General features: G+C 42.3%; 2 protein-coding genes across 3 annotated transcripts; one reads left to right on the top strand and one right to left on the bottom strand.

Moving 5' to 3' along the window:
• Positions 1–348: 348 nt before the first annotated feature.
• On the bottom strand, positions 349–16,667 carry zgc:162200 (uncharacterized protein LOC558638 homolog). Of its 2 annotated transcripts, XM_017409661.3 has the most exons (10): positions 16,498–16,666; positions 15,218–15,547; positions 13,466–13,678; positions 13,190–13,342; positions 11,357–11,845; positions 9,363–10,235; positions 8,547–8,726; positions 6,901–7,052; positions 3,501–3,861; positions 349–2,503 (listed from the first exon to the last, which is right to left on the bottom strand). In XM_017409661.3, the coding sequence occupies exons 2-10, from the start codon at positions 15,461–15,463 to the stop codon at positions 2,498–2,500; spliced, it is 2,673 nt and encodes an 890-aa protein (XP_017265150.1). In that variant the 5' UTR covers positions 15,464–15,547; positions 16,498–16,666; the 3' UTR covers positions 349–2,497. The 2 variants fall into 2 exon arrangements, with proteins under 2 accessions (XP_017265150.1, XP_017265151.1); XM_017409662.3 differs by lacking the exon at positions 3,501–3,861 and having other exon boundaries at positions 16,498–16,667.
• A 263-nt stretch (positions 16,668–16,930) lies between these two features.
• apex2 (APEX nuclease (apurinic/apyrimidinic endonuclease) 2) lies at positions 16,931–21,228 on the top strand. Its single transcript, XM_017409410.3, has 6 exons — positions 16,931–17,112; positions 17,216–17,299; positions 18,527–18,707; positions 18,939–19,082; positions 19,455–19,524; positions 20,052–21,228. Exons 1-6 carry the CDS (start codon positions 16,998–17,000, stop codon positions 21,117–21,119), a joined length of 1,662 nt encoding a protein of 553 aa, XP_017264899.1. The 5' UTR covers positions 16,931–16,997; the 3' UTR covers positions 21,120–21,228.
• The last annotated feature ends 543 nt before the right edge of the window (positions 21,229–21,771 follow it).

Below are 21,771 nucleotides of genomic sequence, written 5' to 3'. Positions count from 1 at the left end.
ATGCCAGACTTTTACACTAAAATCATCTTAGAAGGGAAATGATGGAACATTACGTTATACCTGTTAGTGCTTGGAGTATGTTATCTTGTGACTGACTCTCAGCTACCACCACGCCAAATTTTAGCTCAATATTTGTGAAAATGACTGAGTTTAAACACTTTTGTGTTAAGGTTTTAATGAAAGATGCTGCAAAATGTGTTGGGGATGATGCTCAGCTATTACCACGCCAGTTCTTTTTGCTTTGCAGCTGTAAAATCGGCAAAGGTGTAGCCATTTTTTGTGTCTTTTGCGATTTTGGATTCCTTTATAAGTAAATAAATCTGAGATTAAACTCACTCCAGACCAGGATCAGTGAACAGTGTTGACTTTATTCTTCGTGGGGGTCACTGAAGGGTCACCTTTTATACACTTAAAAAGTTGAGGGTCCTCAAACGGGTTGTGGAGCGTGAAGGATAACTTCTACATTTACACAGGATGCACATGACTTAAATACAGAATATTATACAACAATGGTCAATAAAATTACAGAGTGAATTAAATATAGAAGGTAAATAAATAGACTGAGAAATCCATTTACATCCTTCGCTGTAACACAAGCATTTTCACTTTTTATAGGAATTTTTAACATCCAATTTAAAACATTACAGCAGCCCCACAGTACCTACAAGTTCTTTTATACATTTATATCATTTCTTTCTTTCTTCATGTTTCCTATACAGTAACACTTTGGACAATAAATATAAATGGAGGTCCTTATTAGGGTGCGCTAAAGTGAAGCAATTTAGTCAATTTATACAGAAAATACAGGCTTAAAAAGTGAAAATATTTGATCAGAACGTGATCTTAATCAGTGCTAAACGTGCTTAATGAGCCTCCTCAAAAAGCAAACCAAACATTCATCGGGGAAAAGAAGATCAAAACTACAGACCGCTATTAAGAGAGCAGTTAGAAGACAAGAAGGTAATAGATAAGAAAAAAAATAAATAAATCAAGGCACCAAAAACAAAAAGACAAATCAGCAGGATGTTACTTCTCAGAGGAAACCAGTGATTGTTGACCAGGAAACTGATCGGGGGGGAATAAAACGATTGACAGCTGTTTGATATACGAGATCATGATTGTGCCATATTGTTTTAACAGATGGAAAGTACGCAGTTTAACACAACTGGGAATGATTATAAAAGAAATCTTCCACAAGAAACTCTAACAATGCACCTTTTTTACTTTTAGCATCCAAAACAGAAACCATTTGACTCTGTAGCCACAAAAGCACAAACGTCATTGTTGTGGGTAATGCTGGGTCATTACTATGAGGATATTTTGCTTGCAAACAAAAGCACGGTGACATTTAATCTTAAAAAACACATGATTATAGTTGACTTGGTTTTCTAAAGAGCATGGGAAACCTAAATGCTATTATTATTGTAATCCAGGGAAACAAGCAAGGGACATGGTATTATCAGTTTCAGGTATAAAAAGAAATCAAGTCAGAGTTTAGAGAGTGTTTTTAAAAAGCCCCATATCGACAAGAAGAGAAGACCGTGTTTACACTTTGCACTCCAAGTTAACTTCTAAATGCTGCTTCTGTTTTAGCTTTTGTAAAACAAGCTGCAGCCAGTCAGTGTTTAGCTAAAGTCAAGCGTGGATACAGCCATCTGGAGCCTGCAGCAGATCACACAGGCACCCGTCCTGACTTGGGCTGCATAGTTTGTACAGTAAGACTCGCATTAAAGGTTTGCCAAACTCGTCTAACTGAAGACTCGTGGTTTGACCTGAGGTGGTGAACTTATGGCTGATCTATTCCCACATGAAACACCTTCTTTACTCACCTCTTGGTAAACAATAAAGCTGACAGGCCAAAGTCAAAGGACAATGTTACAAGTAGGGTAGAGACTGTAACGTTTCACAACAACGAGCTCTACTTTAAAGGTTCTGTTAGTAAGGCTACACTGCTCTATAAAAGCAACAATCTGGGAGAGTTATTATAAATCATCTAATGGCTTGCTAACACTAAAGCCTGACGGCTCTGACAAGGATGACGGATTAAAGGCAAGAGTGTGAAGACAGAGTCTTCTGAGAACAGATCACAGCCAAGAATCAGAGTCAGAGGACAGTAGAAACTGTGCATGGAAAGGCTCCGATTGTAGGATAAATACTGTCAAAGGGTCACCACAACATGGGGTCTTGAACAAGATGAGATAGAAAGGGGAGCCATTTTAGACAAGACGGTCAATGACAGAAAAAAAACGAGCAGCATGTTCATCTCTTCATCCTCCTCCGGGCTGCATGCAGGCTTCTCCACTCCCAAGCAAAGAAGACCAACAGAGTGGGATGAGAGGGGTTTGTTTTCAGTCCGTGATGCGGGTGGACAGAGACGGTGACGTAGCATCGGATCTGGGATGGACAGGATGTCTCGAGTCAGAGAGGGAGGAGGGAGTCGACATGAAGACAGGTTCCTTAGAGAGAAGAGGGGTGTTGGAGTAATGGGAGGAGTGTTTCAGCGCTACAAAAACAGGGGGAGACAAAGACAAAAGAAAACATTTAGTTCAAGTGAATTTACTGAAAAGAACTAAAAAAGGGCAAATAAACATCTATGTTAGCAAATCAGACAATCAGTTAAAGGACTAAATCATTCTCAGCTACACTGAGGGTCAGTTCTCTGCAGAAATGCTACATATTTAAGGTGTAGCTTATTTAATATTTAGAATAAACCGTATAAGATATCTTGTATTTTAGCGCCTGCGGGAGGATTTTGAGTGAGAGCTCCGAGCCCTGGCCGACGCAGCCTGACCTTTATTAGCAGAGTTCCTACTTACACTAACGTGAAATTCCTCTTTAGTTCTATTCATGGAGGTGGACGAGGCGCCTCTAGACTCCCTGCAGACCCCTGTCGTCCTGCTCCGACCATGCTGGTTATGGACAGACTGAGATGAGGTCATCTGAGCCTCAGGAGAATATGAGTTTGACCGGGAAGTGAGCGGCTCTGACTGAAACGTGCGACTGCATGCAGCTGCTGCCTGTACAGATTTAGACCTCGGAGTCAACTCTTTTCTCCTCACAGAAAGATCTCCGTGTGGTTTTAGATCAGACGTTTGTTGGCCAACACGCCATGCTTTAGTTGTGTTAGGATACACACACAAAGCTTTAGAGGAGGTTAGACTACCAGTAGGTAAGGAACAAGGAGACTTTTCCCTACAGGAAGAGGAAGGCCCAGCCCGAGTTGTGATGAAAGTATCCTGACGTACAGGAACTGAAGCTCTGCGGCCGGACGCAGCCCTTCTTGGGTCGCTCACATCTGTTCTGACCGTTAACTCGCTGCTCATAGAACTACTGGAATCTCTACGTGTCAGAGAAAATCCTCCACCTGACTCTGTGTTACAAACATCACTAGCACTATGACTTCTAATGAAGGTGGCGTCTCGTGGGAGAGCCCTGCCTCGGTGGGACGACCTGCTGGTCTGAGTCAAGTTCTCAGGACAAAGAGAAGGAGAGGCTCTTACAGGGCTTGTGTTGAGGCTTTGAGTCAGGGATCGCAGGTGGCGCGTGGCCGAGGCGGGGACGCTGGTGCCGAGAACGGGGCTAGCTCGCGAGCTGCTTCTTAGCTGGGGCCGGGCAGGGCTGCTGCGGGGGCTCCGAGGGGCCCGGCCCGACTTGGTGGCGAGCTCTTTGGCCCGGGAGCGGCGGGGGCTGCTGTTCAGGCTGTGTGGATACTGGGGCGCTTCCAGGTCCTCCAAACGCTGAGTAAGAGCCAGTTTCTGCTGGATGGCCATACGCAGCAGAGAGTTCAGGGTCTTCTTCTCGTCCTCCGCAGCTGCGAGCTGCCTCTGCATCTCATCCAGCTGGGTGATGTACTGGTCACACCTGAAATAGGTGGACGACAACAATAACATGCAACATGCACAAGCAGCCAAGGGCAGATTAAATCACAGAGCCAGAGACGCTCCACATCATGCTACAACAAGTCATAGAGGGTTAGAAACAAACATTAACATCATCATGGAGTGCAAACAAAGAGTGTTTTACCTAATATGTTGAACTATGAATCAAAACAGACTGGGATTTGTTATGGGTCTAACTCTATAAATCAATGTAACAATGTGTCTCATTCTGCAAAAACTTTGCTACCAAAGCTTAAAACAACACAGAGTGTTTAAATGAAACTACAGAGTTTATTAACATTTACTGTACCTTAAGATTTTATTGTAATATTGTATTTAGTCGCTTGTTTTTACAGCCAGCTTTGCATGTTTGGTACTACTGCGCCATCTACTGGTTAAAAAGAAATTAACAGGGTTCCAACAGACTCCAATTATCAAAATTAAGCTTTATAGCCGAACAATTTATGTCAAAGTACAAACATTTACTTTAAATTTATAGTAAAGGTGTAGATACTAATCATGCCGTATATCTGCTTGCTCCTGAAAGCGAATAAAAAAAACAACAGACTGGATTTAACTAGGAATAGCAGGGAATAACACATTCAGATTAATAGTCCCAATCGGAGGGTTCAGATCTTTTTCAATAAAACATGTTTGTTTTATAAATTTATGTTACTAATAAGTGTAAACACACACTTAGGGCTGGACTAACCTTAGACCGATTGCTTCATAGCAGTTTCTAACACAAGTTCTTGTTTACTGTAAAGACTTCCTTGATTTTAATCTCTTGCATTTTGCCTGTGAGCACAGTGTGAAAAATGTGCTCTGGTTCTATCCCAGGTATAACTGTAGCGTTAATTACTGCGTTAATTAGGATGCAGCTTCTCACCCGTGTTGATGCTGATCGTTGCTGATTGACATGTTTTTATCCAAGCACAAAGTTTAGACAAAAACAACAAACAGTTTCTGAGTCGGGAGAATAACTTTGAGTTCTGTCAACAAGATCGACTGGAACCGCAGGAAAATACACGACGATCTGACCAATCAGAGAATCCCATTAAAAACCTTTCAGCGACGTGGAAGTCTGAGAGGACACAATCACAATACAAACACAGATTCTGTAATCTGTATTAAATATAAAGTGAGAACTTTGGCTTCAGACATGAAATGTGATGGGATTGTTTCTCTACTCTCATGTGAAACACATCAGATACTTTATTTTACTGAATGAAGTCTACAGCTTTTACTTTACTCATGTTTTAATTTTGCTGGCATGAAACATTTCTTTTGTTTTCTTAAAATACAGATTTACCAATATTCATTAAAATTGGGTTATTTTTCAATAGAGCTGTTAACTTGTAATCAAACCATTATGTGATGAAATGGGTTTTTTGTGAAAGAATATGATTACAAGGCAAAACATGGTATTTTGAAAACATTTAAACGAGGGCAGACTGGGAATAAAATGGATAAATAGATTTTATATGGTTTTGTTATATAATACTGTGGGTTTTACATAAATATACTGAACATTTGTTGTTTATTTACAATATTTTAGGGGATTTGGTCAGAGGTTTGACATTGCAGTTTCACTTCATGTTGCTTCGTGGGACCACAAGAACACAAACAGCCCTGCTTGGCATTCTGAAATAAAGAAGAGAAACTGGTTTTCAGCTTCTTGAGTCCTGACTGACACTGAGGGGCCGTTTACAAGAAGCTGTTTTCCAGTGAAACTGTAACATTTATGTTGGAGGTCGGATTATCTGCCACGGGTCTCAGAGAGGAGCTTTTTGGACCCCTCCAACGGCGTTTCAAAGGAAGTCGCCGTGTGAAATCACACACGGGCAGCAGACGGCTGCAGTCATTAACTGTTTTGCCATGCAGGAAGGACATCAACAACAATAATGGCGGATAACAGAGTGACGTTTCCGTTAATCACCCTTTTCAACATGTAGCAGCAACCAAACCTCACTGTAGGTCCAAACAAACATCTGTGTATTCACCATTATAGATGGAACTGTTCACATGAGAGACTGGTGTCTGCGTGCATGTGTGTGAGCGCCAACTAGTGGCCCGGCATGGGAACTACAGCGGGCTCAAGGAGCAAGGCAGAACCGTGTAAACGTGTAACTTTTTTCCACTCAACAACTGAAAATCTTTAACTTTTTTGTGTAAACAGGGCCTCAGTGGTGAGAGTTAAACTTCCACCAGCTACGTTTGAAGCCGTGGTTCCTCAGCAACAAGCTTATAAATTAAAAACAAAAGATCTGTCTTGCACACTAGTAAACCTGTCCAAGTTGAGTTCCTCCCCTCCTCCACATGATGGCAACACTAAAATAAGTATAAGTCAAGGCGACTTCTTTAAAGCTTTAATCTTCAGCGTGTCGGCGCAGACTGAAGCCGCCCTTGATCGCTGTCTGTTCTCCAATCCTTCTTAGAGATAATCAAACAGGAGCTCATACCTGTCTGCAAAAAGGACCCTGACAGTCGATTGCTTTTAAAGGGATCTTCTCAAAACATTTAACAACTAACAAAAGCATTTATATTCTCTACAAAAACAGAAAAACTATTTATTCTCTCACTCTGTCAGTCATAAAAAACTGTTGGTGTGAACCAACGATCTGAAGAGAGCGTTTGAAATATGGAGGCCTATAAATTAACTCTGAGTACCATTCTCCTACACGGGACCTCTCCTAAATGTCCCACGTGTTTACTGCAAACATTTGACTTCTCCTTCCCTAAGGTGAGCTGGCTTGGCTTGGCTTTCCCCACCAGCACACGGCAGAGCATGTGGTTTATAATCTTCACGTGAACTGTTGTTCACAGGCACAATAAGCTCATTAGGTGAGTGACACCTAAAGCTCTACTACAACAAGCACCATGACAGAGCATAAAGCAACAATTAAGAGAACTACAATCAGAGCAAAAATCTTAATTTCTTTGTGAATATATCGGTTTGTTGTTGTCGTAAGACGGTTCTTTGGCTGCAAATCAGATAGAAAAAGAAACAAAAAAGTCTTACCTGCTGGCAAACATGACTCGGAGTGACGAGAAGGTGGCAGCGTCCTCCTTCAAGCCTTTGAGCTCATTTCGCAGTTTCATCATGGTCTCTGACACCATGCTCTTCTCTGTCTCATACTTGGTCTTCAAATTGGACAGAGCCAATTCAGCCGTCTGCAAAAGCCAAAGATATTCACTTTCAAAGGGGGTTACTGATGGAGTTAAGCCTCTTCGAGAAACGAAACAAGTAATGCTGAAAGCAACCGTGCTGTTTTGGTGATCCGCAGTCTTGTTCCTGCACCACAGATACCTTTTAGGAATTGTAACAACAGCACATTTATTGTCTGTTGAAGCCACACAGTCTAGACCTATTGACAATGCAGGAAATTGTTGTCACATGCAGTACACAACCAGTACTTGTTAGAAATTCCTGAAGCTCCATCAGTGTTGCTGTAGGCCTCTTGGCAGCATCCCTGACCAGTTTTCAACTTGTGTTTGTTCAGTTATACAGGGACGTCCAGGTCTTGGTAATATCACCGTTATATCATCATCCATATTTTCTCCACTTCTTGATGAATTGTGTCTTCACCGAGTTCTACTGAATATCTAAAGCTAAAGATGTTTTTGTGCTCTTCTCCTTGTTGATTCTTTTAAACAATGAGACCCTGTTGATGCTTTAGGAGTTCTCTGTGAACCTTGGCCTTTGCTATAAGACGCAACTAAATAAATGTAAGAAAAAGCGAAACTTTATTTCAAGTTGATCAGAGTCACTTTAATTGATGGCAGGTGTGTTCCTAACAAGAGCGAAGGCTGTAAATAAATCAAAATATGCTTCATACAAAGTATTAAATTCAGGGTGTGCAGACTTATGCAACCAGCTGATTGCATCTTTGTTTTTTCCAGTTTTTCAGACAGGATATATGTCGCTTTAGAGGAGGCAAAAGTTTTAAAATTACTTATCAGTGTCTAATTTTTGCATAACAAAACCTGACATTTTAACAGGGGAGTGTTCTCATCAGTTGTAGATGAGAGAAGTTAAAAATACACAAACGAAATGGGTTTGAGAGCAGAAGATTCATCTGTAGCTAAAATGCTTTGAAGGAGTTTTTTTTTCCCTCAAAACTCTGGTAGTGAGTGTTGAGAAAGAATAAGAGTAGAGACTGTAGAGAGAAGCTCCCATAACATTAAAAAGCTGATCAGACCAAATTAACCCTCAGTGACTGCAGCTGACTTGTGTTGTACTGAAAGTGAAACAACTTGACTGCAACAGGCTGCTCCTTAATGAAACATGGCACAGATGCATTCAGTTACCACCAGCTTAATGGAGTGGATTCTGTACAGTAGGGTTGCATGATTGTAGAAAGACTTGATATTAGTTGCGATAAATCCATATTTTCCTCACTTTTTCCTCCCTTATTACTATTATCTAAACCAGGTACGGACACCAAGGCCAGTGAGAATTTATCAAGTAGACCAAAATATAATAACCTATGATTTATGCAGCCCAAGTAGTGCTTTGCAGTATTGATATTGCGCTCACTGATACTGCAGTAACAACAAATTTAGGATATATTGTGCAGCCCTACTGTACAGTACATTTGTAAGAAGGATTTTATTCCAAAACAGAAACACTGACTTCAAGTAGCAGCTTGGCGTGGTGGGGCTCACCTGTTTGTTAGCCTTGAGGACAGTTCTCAGAGTAGCAATCTGTTCTCTCTTTGTGCTGAGGAGAGATTTGAGTTTTAGAACTTCCTCCATCAGGCTTTCAGTGTCCCGCTCTGACTCGGCGCTGCTGCTGAGCCCCGAGTACGGCATCACGCCCTTCTGACGGCACAGGTCCACGGCCACCTGAGAAAGACGACAAAGGCATGTAACGACAAGAATTGACTCACCGAGTTACAACTCAGATGTCAAACTGCTTGGCAAACTTTCACAGAGTACTGCAGTTTAAAAAAAAAAAAAAAAAAATCTGTCAACATCAACTTAAACATTACAATATTCTGATATTGCCTGATTTTGGAGAAATTAGTTAAATCAACCTTTTGAAATGTATCGTGCTTCAAATTGTGCATTTTTATTTATTCATTCCCCCCAGCCTTCCAGACAATGTTGATTGCTCAAAGGATTCTGTGACAGCTACAATTTCAACTTTGACCCCCGCTAATCCAATTCACTTCAAACCAACACACACACAGGCACACAGGCACGTGTCACCTCAGCCTTCAACAGGAGCTGGATTTGTGCAGACAGGAGAGTTACAGTACTTCAGAACATCAGCTGTCTGAACAGAGGGTTAGGCTGAAAAACCTTAAGGTGCACAACCTTTTACCCAGAACATCCAGCCTGGCTTCCCCAATCATAAAACGGTTTTCAATTTTAATCATTTAAAAATTTCAATATCCACACCACTTTTTTTTGACAACAAATGGGATTTGTAGTGTTTCTTTGGCTTATGCACTGAATAAAACCCCAACACCACCTTACCCTGAGGTGCTTGATCTGGCAACGGATGACAGCGACCAAGTTGGACACATTGGAGGGGTCCCTGAAATCCAGCGTGGGGGATCCGGGGCAAGAAAGAGCGTCTCCAGAGACTCCTGCGCTGTCCACCTCCCCCATGAACTGCAGCGCCGAGGCTTTGGAGATGAACGAGTCATTGGCTCGAGGCTTCTTCTGGGAGTTGTGCTGGGAGAAGATGTGGTGTGATCTTCGCCCACCTCCTGCACCGCCGCTTGCCCTGGCGCCGTCGCGGTAATAGTCCAAGGTGACCCGTTTCGGTGTTAGGTTGTTGCACACGCAGATGTGGTGGTAGAGGTTGGACAGCTCCTCGGAGAAGGCCAGGAGCTCTTCCTGGGCAACGCTCAGGTGCCCTTCAGAATCAGTCGCCACTTTCCGCGTGACTCCGATCTCCTTCTCGAGCTCGCCGATGCGCTCCTGATCCTGCTTGCTGGACTTGATACACTGACGGATCTTGTCTGCCAGCTCCTGGGCCTCGGTCCTCCAGCGGTCCTTCTCCTGCTTGTATTTCGACTCCAGGGCGTTGTAACGAGCTCCTGCCTGAGACAGTTCATCCCGCAGCTTCAGGAGCTCTTCACTAGCTGCGCGCATTCGGGCCTCCAGCACCTCCTTGCTCCTGGTGTCGACCTCATAGTCGAAGATTGCACTGTCATCTCCAGTCTCAGTCTCTTGTTTGACCGCAGTTTCTTGGTTTTGATGCTGGGTACTTTGCACGGCTTCCAGCTGTTGCGTCAGAGAGCCAACCTTGTCTTCCTGCTGACTGAGTGCCTGTTTGGACATCATCAGCTGCATCTGCAGCTCCTCCACCTTACTAGCCAGACTGGATTTATCTCTTTCTGTCTGAAAATACACACATACACAAAACAAGTTGGAATCACCCCTTTCCGCTTCAGTTCAGATATATTATTTATTTTTATTCATTAACAAAAGAAAGTCTATAACACTCCCTAGCACACATTTCTCCAGCACCTCCTCTTTACTCGGGATGCATTTTTAATGTAACCTCATTTGGTTCCACAGTCCAGACATCTGTTGGGCTGGTAGCTTTTAAACCCAACCCCCAACTTAAGTGCATCATGAATAATATATTCCCTTCAAACAAACAGGGCTGACGGTTCACATCATTCTTAATTTTCTAAAGTACTATGTGTGGATGCAGCTGTGGCAGTCACTCAGGGGGGTGGGCAGCTCATTCAGTGAAGCAGACATTACATATTAATACTCCTCCTTCACAAACACAAAGCGGATGTGGCTGAAAGCAGGAAGTGGCAGACAACAGCTTAGTCACACAGGCTGAGCTGCGCAGTAACTTCCTCACTTGGAGGAGCGAAGCGTGAGAGTATTTAACAAAGAGCATCGATGCTTCCATCTAAATATGAAGGGAGTTCTGCAAATCAAAACTGTTCTCTGAAACAATGATGTACGTCAAATTCTAAATAAATAACCTGGTGTGTCCTGACTTTTAAAATTTAATTCCTGCATTTTTAATACAAAAAGGCATCACTGTCTGAATCTCTTTGTGATTTTTATATTAATATTATGCCCTGAGATACCACAAGATAAATCCTGTTATTACATATTTGTTTTCTGTGGTTAATGTTTTATGATTACTGACAAAAAAAATAAACAAACTGAACAATTATTGTAAAAATTATACAGTCTATAAGAGAACAATGAGCTGTACCTTACATCCACCTTTTACAATGGGCTCTACCTTCACACTGCACAGACAAAAACCTTTTTTTTTTTTTGCTCAAATCAAGTATCATGTTATAAAAGAAGCAGCAAAAGTTGCTATGGTAACAAGAGCTTGTAAGTAAATTAACACGCTCATTTTGTTGACATCATTCTGTAAGCTTCATGTTAAAGCGTGGCAGTAGGTTTCTATTTTTTGCCTTCTGTTCAAAGCACTGTTTCACACCATTAACGTGTTATAAGGTAAGAGCTCTCATGTTGCCTACCTGCAGAAGCTGCTGCTTCAGTTTCTGACTGTCTGAAAAGTGGAGCTCACTCAGCAGGTCCGACACCAGCCCTGAAGCCGGAGCACGCAGGAACACGTCGCTGTTGCGCGGAGTGGAGTAACGATGGACGAGGCCGTTGCTTTTGGAGCCACCTGACTGCGCAGAACCCGAACCGTTATTGTGGCCGCCGTCCTGGTTCTCCTCCTCGCCGTCGCCTTCTCCACCCTGGCCCTCCTCCTGGGTGTCATCCAGCTGATCCAAGTGGAGCTCCAGGTTCCCCACAGAATCAAAGGGGTTAAGGGTCAAGGCAGAGAGCTCTCGCCGCAGGCTGTTCTTCTGCTCCCGTTCCTCCTTCAGGGCTTCGAGAGCCTCGTCCAGCTGCCTCTCTGAGATCTCCCGCAGCCTCGCTGCCTCTTCCAGCTGTGCTCGCAACTCGTCTTTCTCCTCGTTCTTCTGAGACAGCTCAAGCTTTATTGATTCAAACTCAACCTGAAATGCAATAAGAAGCACAAACGTGTTAAATATGTATTTTTATGGTGTTCCATGCAACTGTATGAGTGTACAAACGAGCCCCGACACACACATCAACCCATCACTACCTGAACATAACCTATTCTAATGTTTGGTGTTGAGGCATTTCTTCCCTCCCTGATTGCTATTGTTTAGAGTTTTTTTCTAGAGTCAAACATCCTATTATTTAAAAAATAAATAAAAATTTGGAAATTTTATGTGCTGAGTGGCTCACTGGTTTAAATCATCTTTAAATACAGCGTACATAAAACAACAATACATGCCTCTAATAATAAAGAAAACATGCATTTACAGCGTCAACAGAAAAACGTGGTCCTGAATACATGTTGTATTTGTTAAGATATTTTGTTAGGACTTTGTCAGTTGTTTGAATATATGTGGACAGATTTTACTAACACAAAAAAACATCTCAACAGTTTAAGATGCAACCACGCACTTTTACTGGCGTGTAAGATAAATAAAAGCTGAGTTCAAACCCATAAGTACTCCTCCTTTAAATGTCTGGAAAAACAACACGTTGACCTTTGTTGCAGCAGATCCATCACAAACTTGAGCGTAGTTTATTTCAAAGACAAACCACGAGATCCATTAACATTTGCAAACCTCTGCTACATTTAGACGAAGCCATGGACAGTCTTGTCAGAGTTGTGTAAACACAGCAGGCTTATTCTGCTCTCCAAAGCAAACTCACATCTCTACTAATTATACCGACCTACCAACCTACTACATCTTATCCTTTCTGATGGATATTTTGAGCGCATAAAGACACAGCGGTAAAAAGAAATTCTTGGAAACAAAGTGAAAACTTTTTAGGATCAACATATGATTTCAATGCTTTTTAAGTCATCCAAAACAAAAAAAAATTACAGTCAAATCGAATATTTAAAAAAATGATTTTGCATGTAGACATGGTACTACTTAATTATATAAATTGTTTTTCAGATTTATCGATACGTCTGATTTATTGGCTTTAATACCAATCTCAAAAAGTAAGCCACAAGACAGTTTCATTTATTTTAGATTGGCCAATTTGGAGTTTGGTTGTGTACAAACATGTGAGGGAGATTAAATGTTTTTCTGCCTCTAATGAACTACAGAAACAACCACCAGAAAGTTTTAACAAGCACATACATAATACACTGACAAACCCTATACAAAGCTAAAAGAGGCATCAAGTTTGCACAGTTCATACAAACATGTTTTGCCCCTTGGACGCATGTTCAGTTTTATTCATTTGGTATAACCATACTTCCACAGAATTACAGGCATTATGGAATTACTGAAAGCCAAACGAAAACTGACCTGGTTTTCCTTAAGCACAGACACCTGTTTCTGCAAAGATATGTTCTCTTCTTCCAGCTCACTGTTGTCCTGCAGCTGGCGCAGCTCACGTACTTTGTATTCCTTCATTTCGTCCCTCAGATGGCCCTTCTCCGCCTCCAGACACTCACACTCCTGTGGAAAACATCCCGCCTTCATATCAGCAAAGACAGCTAAACTTTAAACAGACAATAATAACTTTAAGTCAGACATAGTTAATGTTGTTTGGAAATGAGACCAAGCTGTTTACTTCAGTACCTTCTTGAGCTGCGTGGAGAGCACCCCCAGCCTATCAATCTCTGCGTGGGTATTGCTCAGAGCAAGGCGTGCTTGTTTGAGCTCTGCCTGAACTTCCTCCATCCTTGTTGCCATGGCAGCCTCTTTAGAGGCCGTCTCCTGCAGAAGACTCTCTTCCCGACACTCTCCATCAGCAGCCGCACGCTTCTGGCTGCTCACAGAATCTGCAAAAGCCTTTACCCGAACAAGAGGAGTTAATGGACGAGCCGACGGGCGGTTGTCAGACTGACAACAATCTGTTACACTTTAAACAAACATTTACAGAGCGGACGCACTGGGCAAACTGTATTAAGCAAGAAACATAAACAAAATGTTAATTAAGTGGAGAAAATTTAACTTCAAGTGTAACTACAACCTGGAACCTGATTACAAAAAGAAAGAGGATGAGGGGATATGGCTGAGCGAACTTTAACCTGAACAGCAGCTTCCACACGTTTCACTCTGTCCACATCTGTTCATCTAGTCTACATGTAACACCAGAAGGTTTTTGATGTTTGTTTTTTTTTAAATTGACAAAATCAGGAACCCTAATACATTTTGCATCAAATAAAACTAATAGGATAAGTGAGCAGAATGTTCAACAGAACTCTACACTGTGGTTATATAATAATCTCACAGAGTTTTAACCTAGTTAAAACCTACGTTAATGAATTTCCAAGAAATTAGTTTTAAGCAGATTAAAAAACAAAAAAACAAAAACCTCTTAAATTCTGGACCCCTTCAGACACAAAGGACATTTCTGTCTGGTTATAAAACATAATGGTGGACTTTACTGTTATTCCACAACACAGCAGAATTTGATTATTTCTTTACTTTTTCAACTCAGAAAAGTAGCTGGAGCAAATGCAAAACTAAAACTCTGTCTACATGATGGGATTAAGCTGTTACATAAAGTTCTCCTAAGTCTGTTTCAGCAATACAAAATACTTAAAGCCCTGTCTGATGCCTTTTTGACAAAGTTTAGATCAAGAAAAAATAACATTCACCCCCTCTTTATACATTGTCTATATCAATCTAATCTGAGGTGAGCCTTATTCAGTTTAGAGCTTCATTGCTGCTTATCAAATTCAGTTTAGGTCAAAAATTCTTGAAATAAAATTATTTAAACACGCAGATCATTTGGTGGTGGGGAGCATCGTAAAACAGTCTTCTCTTGATGCTTCTGTCGGTGCGCTCGTGCGCTGAGACGCATCGAGCGGTGACTCATATCTGGGAATGACGGCCTTCGACATCATATGACATTCTAGGACAAAACTGGCATTCATGACCACTGATAGCTTCATTTTAGGCAACAATTTTGAACAGATCTATTATTTGAGAGGACAAATTCTCAGAGGACAAAGAGGGGATGCGTGTTTAAATTCATATAGTTCAGACGCAAATGAAACAATCTAAAGATAGCTGAAATACAATACAGGACATTAAAATTCGAGCAAAATGCATGAGTAGGGACAGTGTTAACACTTGCATTTTTGTCAAGAGAAAATAAGCTGCATCAAATGACAGGAGTCAGAAAATTACCCTATAATATATATCTCTCTAACATTCTACGACAGTAAAATGTGGCTCAAGTAGTACTTGCTCTAATTAACTTCTTTAGTAAAACAAATAAAAACAAAAAGCAGGGGTGTGTTTCTGGAAAATTGCACTTGGAAGCTAGGGGTGAATGATTACAGGTTTATACGATGAACATGAAGCCTCAGGAGCTCCCACCTCCTTGAGCTGCTGTAGCTCCAGTTTTAGGGTCTCGTGCTCCTCTTCCAGGTGCCTGTGCTTCGTCTTAAGGGCGGCACTCTCCTCCAGCACGACCAGGCCGTAGCGGGCTGCCTGTAGCTTTTCCTCCGTGGCCTCTTGGAGCTCCAGAGTCAGCCGCATCACCTCCGCCTTCAAGTCTCTGCCCCCCATGCCTGCCTCCCCCTCTCCTTCCTCGCCCGCCGGGTCCGCATCGGCCTCCAGCATTCTTGCCCGGCCTCCAACTTTTTGTCTGTCCAAATTCTACCGAGACACCTGCCTCTTTCACTTCTGCAGGCTCATCACACCACTCTGCAAAGGCAAGACACCGTGACACTCAGGCATTAGTTAAGGCGATCCTTTAAACTATTTAGAGCTATGGCAAAGATTTTACTTAAATCACAGGGTGACACTAACTGAGCAAAATGAAGCGCTGGGACTGGCTGTGTTGTAAAATGACTTAAGGGCAAAAGACCAAACAGCTACCTCACAAATTCAAGCCTAAAATGACTGTTTTACATCATGTGAAGATCATATTACAGTGCTGACTGGACTTTTGTTGCCAGATAAAACAAATGTTTTGGCCCAACAATTGGCACAATGTAGTCGTCTGTTGGGCACATCATGGTATTTAAATCCCAAGAGCCACAAAAATAGCATTAATTATGTATTACAGAGGATGAGAGTTGTGCTCCATGCATCTATCTTGTATCAGCCACACAGAATGCTTTGTTCAGCTACACGACAGCTGATTGTCCTGCACCAACACATTTTTAGAAACATCGTGGATTTATGTTACTTTGACCAAAACTATTGACCGGGTGGAGCCGATTTCGTCGTGAGCTCATGTGTTTGTCCTGTGGCTAAAATAGTCATTCCGAAAAGAGAATATCATAGCATCAGCTAAAAGTTTTCCCGTTTATGTTTCCTGCAATACCATAAAACGCTGCTGAAGAGAAAACGATAGCATCCTGACAGAGATGCTTGAAGACGACACCGGGCAGGGAAACAGCTAGCATCAGTAGCTTAGCTTAAACGTTGACGTAAACAGCAAATAAAACCCAAAATGCTAACTTACAAGCAGGCAGAATACAAGAATTAGGGCATCTAGGTTTTCATTCTTGTAATATAATACACTAAAATGACCTCGAGTGAAGAAACACCGCGGAGTCGCTCTCTCATCAGAAGTCAATCGAGTCCTATCAGACAAGCTAATAATTAGCTGGACAGTTAGCCATTACTAGCCAAAAATGTGCGCTCACCTTGTAGCTTCAGACCGAAGACAGAGCTCGCCGGCCGCCGGAAAACCTTAACTTTCCCCCACTTCCTTCGGGAGCGGGCAACAACAGCGGTCTTCTAATCACGCTAGTTACCTCAAGCACAAGCCCAGTTTCGCGTGCAGCCGCTCCCCTTCCTCCCACCCCACCCCACCTGCTTCCCTCAGCTCACGTCGTTGGAGGTCGAGTGTCAAACTCGCGCCGAAAACGTGATGACGCGACTGCCCTCTCTAGCGGAACAACGAGGTACTGCAGCTACATACATATAAACACACACAAAGGTGTTTATTGTCTGTATTTAGGTGATATAGCATGTGGCATCAATATATACATTGTGATTAAGCTTGACGGCAAACTCCCCGAAAACAATAATTGATAGCTTATTAAACAAACTGAAGCGAAATAAACTTCCGCTTGTGCTTTTCTCCACATCCGGTTTACTTCCGGCTTCGCACGTTGCCCCTGTCCAGTGTTACTCTTGCAAAATGAAAGTAGTTACCTGGAACATAAACGGAATTAGGACTTTAAAAGGCGGGATCAAACGGGCTCTTGATTGTCTGGACGCAGATATCGTCTGTGTTCAGGAGACAAAAGTGACAAGTAAGTTTCGAAAAACAAAAACAGGAGCGCAGTCTCCTAAACGGGCTTCAGTAAACCGTTTTGGAAACACTGGACGATTAAACCCGTATTTATGCATTCCTAGGAGACCTGCTGGATGAAAGGACTGCCATTGTTGACGGCTACAACTCCTATTTCAGCTACAGTCGAGGACGCAGCGGCTATTCAGGTTTATTGCATTGTTATTTCGCGCCCTGTGCCATAAAACGCCACCACTATTTACTTACAGACAGATACTGGTGAACAAGAAATCACATAATATCATCTCTATTGCTCTATAAAAGCCAGTGCTTCCGTGCAAACTAATTCACAAATCGTGGCAGTAGCAGCCATAGTGACACTTTCGGTGTTACACCGTATATTGTGACCGTAGGAGGCGCTGTTGCGTTTTTACACCATACTTTGCCATACCTTGGCCTCGAAGAAGAGTATGCTACGGCAAAAACGGAAGGTTTATGTCTATGGACAGGAGGAGGAAACAAACGCCAAAGGAAAAAGAAAAAAAAAAGCCGAGCAAACCAAGGTGTTAGTTAAAAAGGTGAAAGTGTAGGGTTCAAGGTGTTTCCCATTACAAAGTTAAAATTTTGCAGGCACATTGACAAGCTATGTCAAATATAAAGTTTTTAATGTTTTATTAACATATAGGTTTTGAACTTCTGGTGGTGTTTGATTGATACTTTTCTGGCTGTGAAGAAATGTATTTCTCATACCAAATATTCTAAAATTTCTATTTCAAGATATTTATTGCATAAAGACATTTCAGTATAAGTTTTACAATCACAAGTAAGATAATACTTTTTATTCTTTGGAGGAAGGAGAGAGTCAGCAGAAGAAGTTTGGTTCAAGTATTTAATGCTTTACTATAAGTTACAGTATGGTTATAATATCTGATAAGCACTATCATACTCTGTGACCGTCTGTATTTCAGTAATAGTCATGATATTAGTGTTCAGATGAAACTTTTTATTCTTTGGAGATTCAGCAGAAGCAGTTTGGTTTAACTAACACCTTGGTTTGCTCTGCTTTTTCTTTCTTTTTCCTTTGGCGTTTGTTTCCTCCTCCTGTCCATAGACATAAAGCTTCTTCAAAGCTTACATTGTTGCCGTAGCAGACTGTTCTTCGAGGCCAAGTTACGACAAAGTATGGTGTAAAAACGCAACAGCGCCTCCTACGGTCACAATATATAGTGGTCACAGGAACTGCCACAGTTTACTTCCGGCTTTTGTGACACCTGCCACAGATTCTGTGACACCTGGCACAAAAGCCATGCCAGGTGACACAGAATCCGTGTCAGGTGTCACAAATGCCGGAAGTTGCGACTGTGTCAGTTTCCGGCAACCATGGCTGCTGACACCGGAAGTGCCACTGCTTCGATTTGACCTTGCTGTCTCTCCAGGGGTCGCCACTTACTGTAAGGACAGTGCCACTCCATTTGGAGCTGAGGAGGGTCTGACAGGTCTGCTGACCAACCATGAAGGAGCTGTTGGTTGCTACGGTGACCTGTCTGACTTTTCAAGTGAGGAGCTGCAGCTTTTAGACAACGAAGGACGAGCTGTCGTCACACAGCACAAAATAATGTGAGATCAGTTAAAAATACACCAAGTAAAACACGTCATATGCAGTATTTGGATTTACTGGAACTGCACGAGCAATTAAATATAAACTGCCTGTGTAGTGCGTCATGTTTTTCTCTCCTAAAACTATGTGAGTTTTAATTAGAGAAGACGTATAAGTGCGTGTGTTACTTTTTGTAGATGTTTTAGTCTTTTGTGTTTGTTTTGTAAATTGTGTTTTCGCCCCCCCAAAAGGTGTCAGGACAAAGAGCAGGCTGTTACTGTAATAAACGTTTACTGTCCACGGGCTGACCCTGAAAAACCCGAGCGAAAGCGCTTCAAGCTGCAGTTCTACAGACTGCTGCAGAGTCGGGCCGAAGCTTTGCTGAAAGATGGCAGGTGAGAGTTTCAGATTGGGAAAAACAAGCACAGGTGTTTCCTGCTTTCACCACAAATGCTCTGTGTTCTAGTATTTAACGAGACAGCTTGGATGTCGTACGTCCCGTAGCTCTGGCAACAGCACAAAACCTCTGCTAACTCTTACATTCAAAATCCAGTTAGAGCTGTTTGACAATTGTTTGTGTTTGCTGCATCTAAGATAACCAATTATGAGAAATAAATAACAAAAAAATGTGAATTGTTTTACTTTTTCTAATATTTATATGAAATCTTTAATTTTGAGCCAGTTATTTTAATGCTCTTGTCCCCCCCCCCCAACATCTTCCAGATAAAGTAGTTTGACTTTATTGTCTTTTCTGTCCTGTTTTTCAGCCATGTTATCATTCTAGGAGATGTGAATACATCTCATCGACCAATAGACCACTGTGACCCCGCTGATAATGTAAGTAAAAGATTAGAAAACTGTCACATGATTGTCGTTCACTTTAAACTAATGAAATGGTTTGTTACTTCGGCGAGCATGCGTTTCATTCAATCCTAATTTTCTCTGTAGATTGTAGATGCGAGTTGGCATAAACGCATAGATGAGTTGAGGAATGTGTTTCATGAAACAAGTGTTTAGAAATAGACTCAGACACGCTGTCGTTCTTGCAAAAAAAAAACCATCAAGTTGACTGAATATTTATGAGTTAAGATGCTTTTTGATTAAATGTTTTCTGGCAGAGCCAAGCCATCTTCATTAGTCTGTAAGTAGTCACATGTCCCAAGTGCCACAGAAACTCATTATTTCACTTGGAGTTGATTTAGCAAAGTAAAACACGACCTTGTGATCAGCTGGACTGTGTTGATGGGAGTATTTGTAACATAAGACACAGTTTGCTTGAGCGAATAAAGTCATGCTTTGCTGCTGTTCAAACTGACAGATTCTGTATGGTCTAGTAATTCGTCTACTTTTTCCTCATCACTCAGGAGGATTTTGCTGAAAACCCTGGGAGAAAATGGCTGAATGCTTTTTTGCACAGCAGCAAGCGAGACGAAGCTGGACCTGAAACAGACTCGGAGGTAACAGACCCTGTCCAAGCAGGGAGGTTTATCGACGCCTTTCGGTATTTCCACCCAACTCGCACCAGCGCCTTCACGTGTTGGTCCACTCTCACTGGAGCCCGGCAGACCAACTACGGCACGCGCATCGACTACATATTCGCGGACCGCCGGCTCGTCGCGGAACAGTTTGCGGCGGCAGACATCATGCCGGAGGTGGAGGGGTCGGACCACTGTCCCGTTTGGGCACGACTGAACTGCCCTCTCCTTCCCAGCTCCAGGCCTCCTCCCCTCTGTACTCGCTACCTGCCGGAGTTCGCCGGCAAGCAACAGAAACTCTCACGCTTCCTCGTTAAGGTGGAGCAAAAGCCGACTCAGCTTGAGCAGAAGAATGGCTTACCTGGCTCTCAAGAAGAGGAGGAAAAGAGGGAGAACTTAAACCCAACTGCAGGGGGTAACATCTCTAGTAAAAAACGGTCCTTAACTTCAGACTCTGCTGTCCCAAAGGGGAAAAAGACTAAAACAGTAAATACCTCCTCAAAGCCACAAGGCAACCTTCTTTCGTTCTTCAAACCCAAATCCACAAATGTTAACCAGTGTGAAAAAGCGACCACGGCTACTGATCAGTGTTTAGTCACGAGCACCACAGCTTTTGACACCGAACCTGTTTTGGACGGTTCAGCTGAGCTGTGCACCAGCAGCGCCGCAGTGGAAACAGGTAAACCAGCGAAGACAAACAATTCAAGCCCCCAGCCCGCTGTGGGACAGTCAGGTGTAAAGAAGGGAGCATCATCGGGGTTTTGGAAGTCCGTGCTTCATGGTCCACCCCCACCCCCGTGCTGTAAGGTCCACGGGGAGCCCTGTGTGCTCCGTACCGTGAAAAAGGAGGGGCCGAACGTTGGCAAACAGTTCTTTGTGTGCGGCCGTCCTCAGGGACACGCCTCCAACCCCGAGGCCCGATGTAATTTCTTCACGTGGGTCGACAAGGGAAAGTGACGCTCTGCAGCTCAGACAACCGTTTCAACTCCACTGTACATATTGTCCATCATTTCACACTGTATATATGTTGTTTTTCTTAAAAATAAAGTTGCTTTTATATTTCTGAGTTTTGTTTTCTGTTTCTGAATCTGACACAAATAAGCAATTGTGTTTTAAAGAGAGAAGTAAAATATCCTCAAGTTGTTGCTTCTCGGATGAGAAACGTTTGCACTTTTCTACGCTTGAAATTCATCTTAAATACCCCTGAAGCTTTTTGTACAGATGTTTAAATACATAATATTTCAGAAACTTAACACTGTTAACTTGTCTGGACATTTGACAGCATAAATTAACAAGTATTGTACGTCGTGGTAATGCATAAAACCTGCCACTTTGCATGCCCAAGTTTTAAACAAAGATCTTGTGCAATCAGTCAGCAGTCAGAGCCTTTTGACTGGTGTGCTCTCAGCCACCACCACACCAGATTTCAGCTCAGTATCTGTTCAAATGTCTGAGGTGTAGCTGTTCTTGTCTTTGCTAAAACATGTGAACATACTGGACTGAGCAGTGACGCTGACTGTTAGATTTTCTGTTCTCATTCCATGATGTTGTACAAGAAGTAACAGGATGTGGGTCTCTCTCTGTTTTCTTACGTCATGGCTAATATTTC

The sequence above is a fragment of the Kryptolebias marmoratus genome, linkage group LG8, assembly GCF_001649575.2.
Source record: "Kryptolebias marmoratus isolate JLee-2015 linkage group LG8, ASM164957v2, whole genome shotgun sequence".
NCBI classification, from domain to species: Eukaryota; Metazoa; Chordata; class Actinopteri; order Cyprinodontiformes; family Rivulidae; genus Kryptolebias; species Kryptolebias marmoratus.
The sequence above is the reverse complement of the archived record's forward strand: the minus strand, read 5'-3'. Positions and strand labels throughout refer to the sequence as shown.

Bases quoted from the DNA above. Each gene is read 5' to 3' on its own strand.
- zgc:162200 (XM_017409661.3), bottom strand. From the start codon at position 15,463: ATGCTGGAGGCCGATGCGGACCCGGCGGGCGAGGAAGGAGAGGGGGAG. The intron at 13,343-13,465 runs GTACTGAAGTAA...TGTTTTCCACAG, and splicing joins TCTCCACGCAGCTCAAGAAG to GAGTGTGAGTGTCTGGAGGC. The intron at 7,053-8,546 runs GTGAGCCCCACC...TGGCTTTTGCAG, and splicing joins TCCTCAAGGCTAACAAACAG to ACGGCTGAATTGGCTCTGTC.
- apex2 (XM_017409410.3), top strand. From the start codon at position 16,998: ATGAAAGTAGTTACCTGGAACATAAACGGAATTAGGACTTTAAAAGGC. The intron at 17,113-17,215 runs GTAAGTTTCGAA...ATGCATTCCTAG, and splicing joins TCAGGAGACAAAAGTGACAA to GAGACCTGCTGGATGAAAGG. The intron at 19,525-20,051 runs GTAAGTAAAAGA...CTCATCACTCAG, and splicing joins ACTGTGACCCCGCTGATAAT to GAGGATTTTGCTGAAAACCC.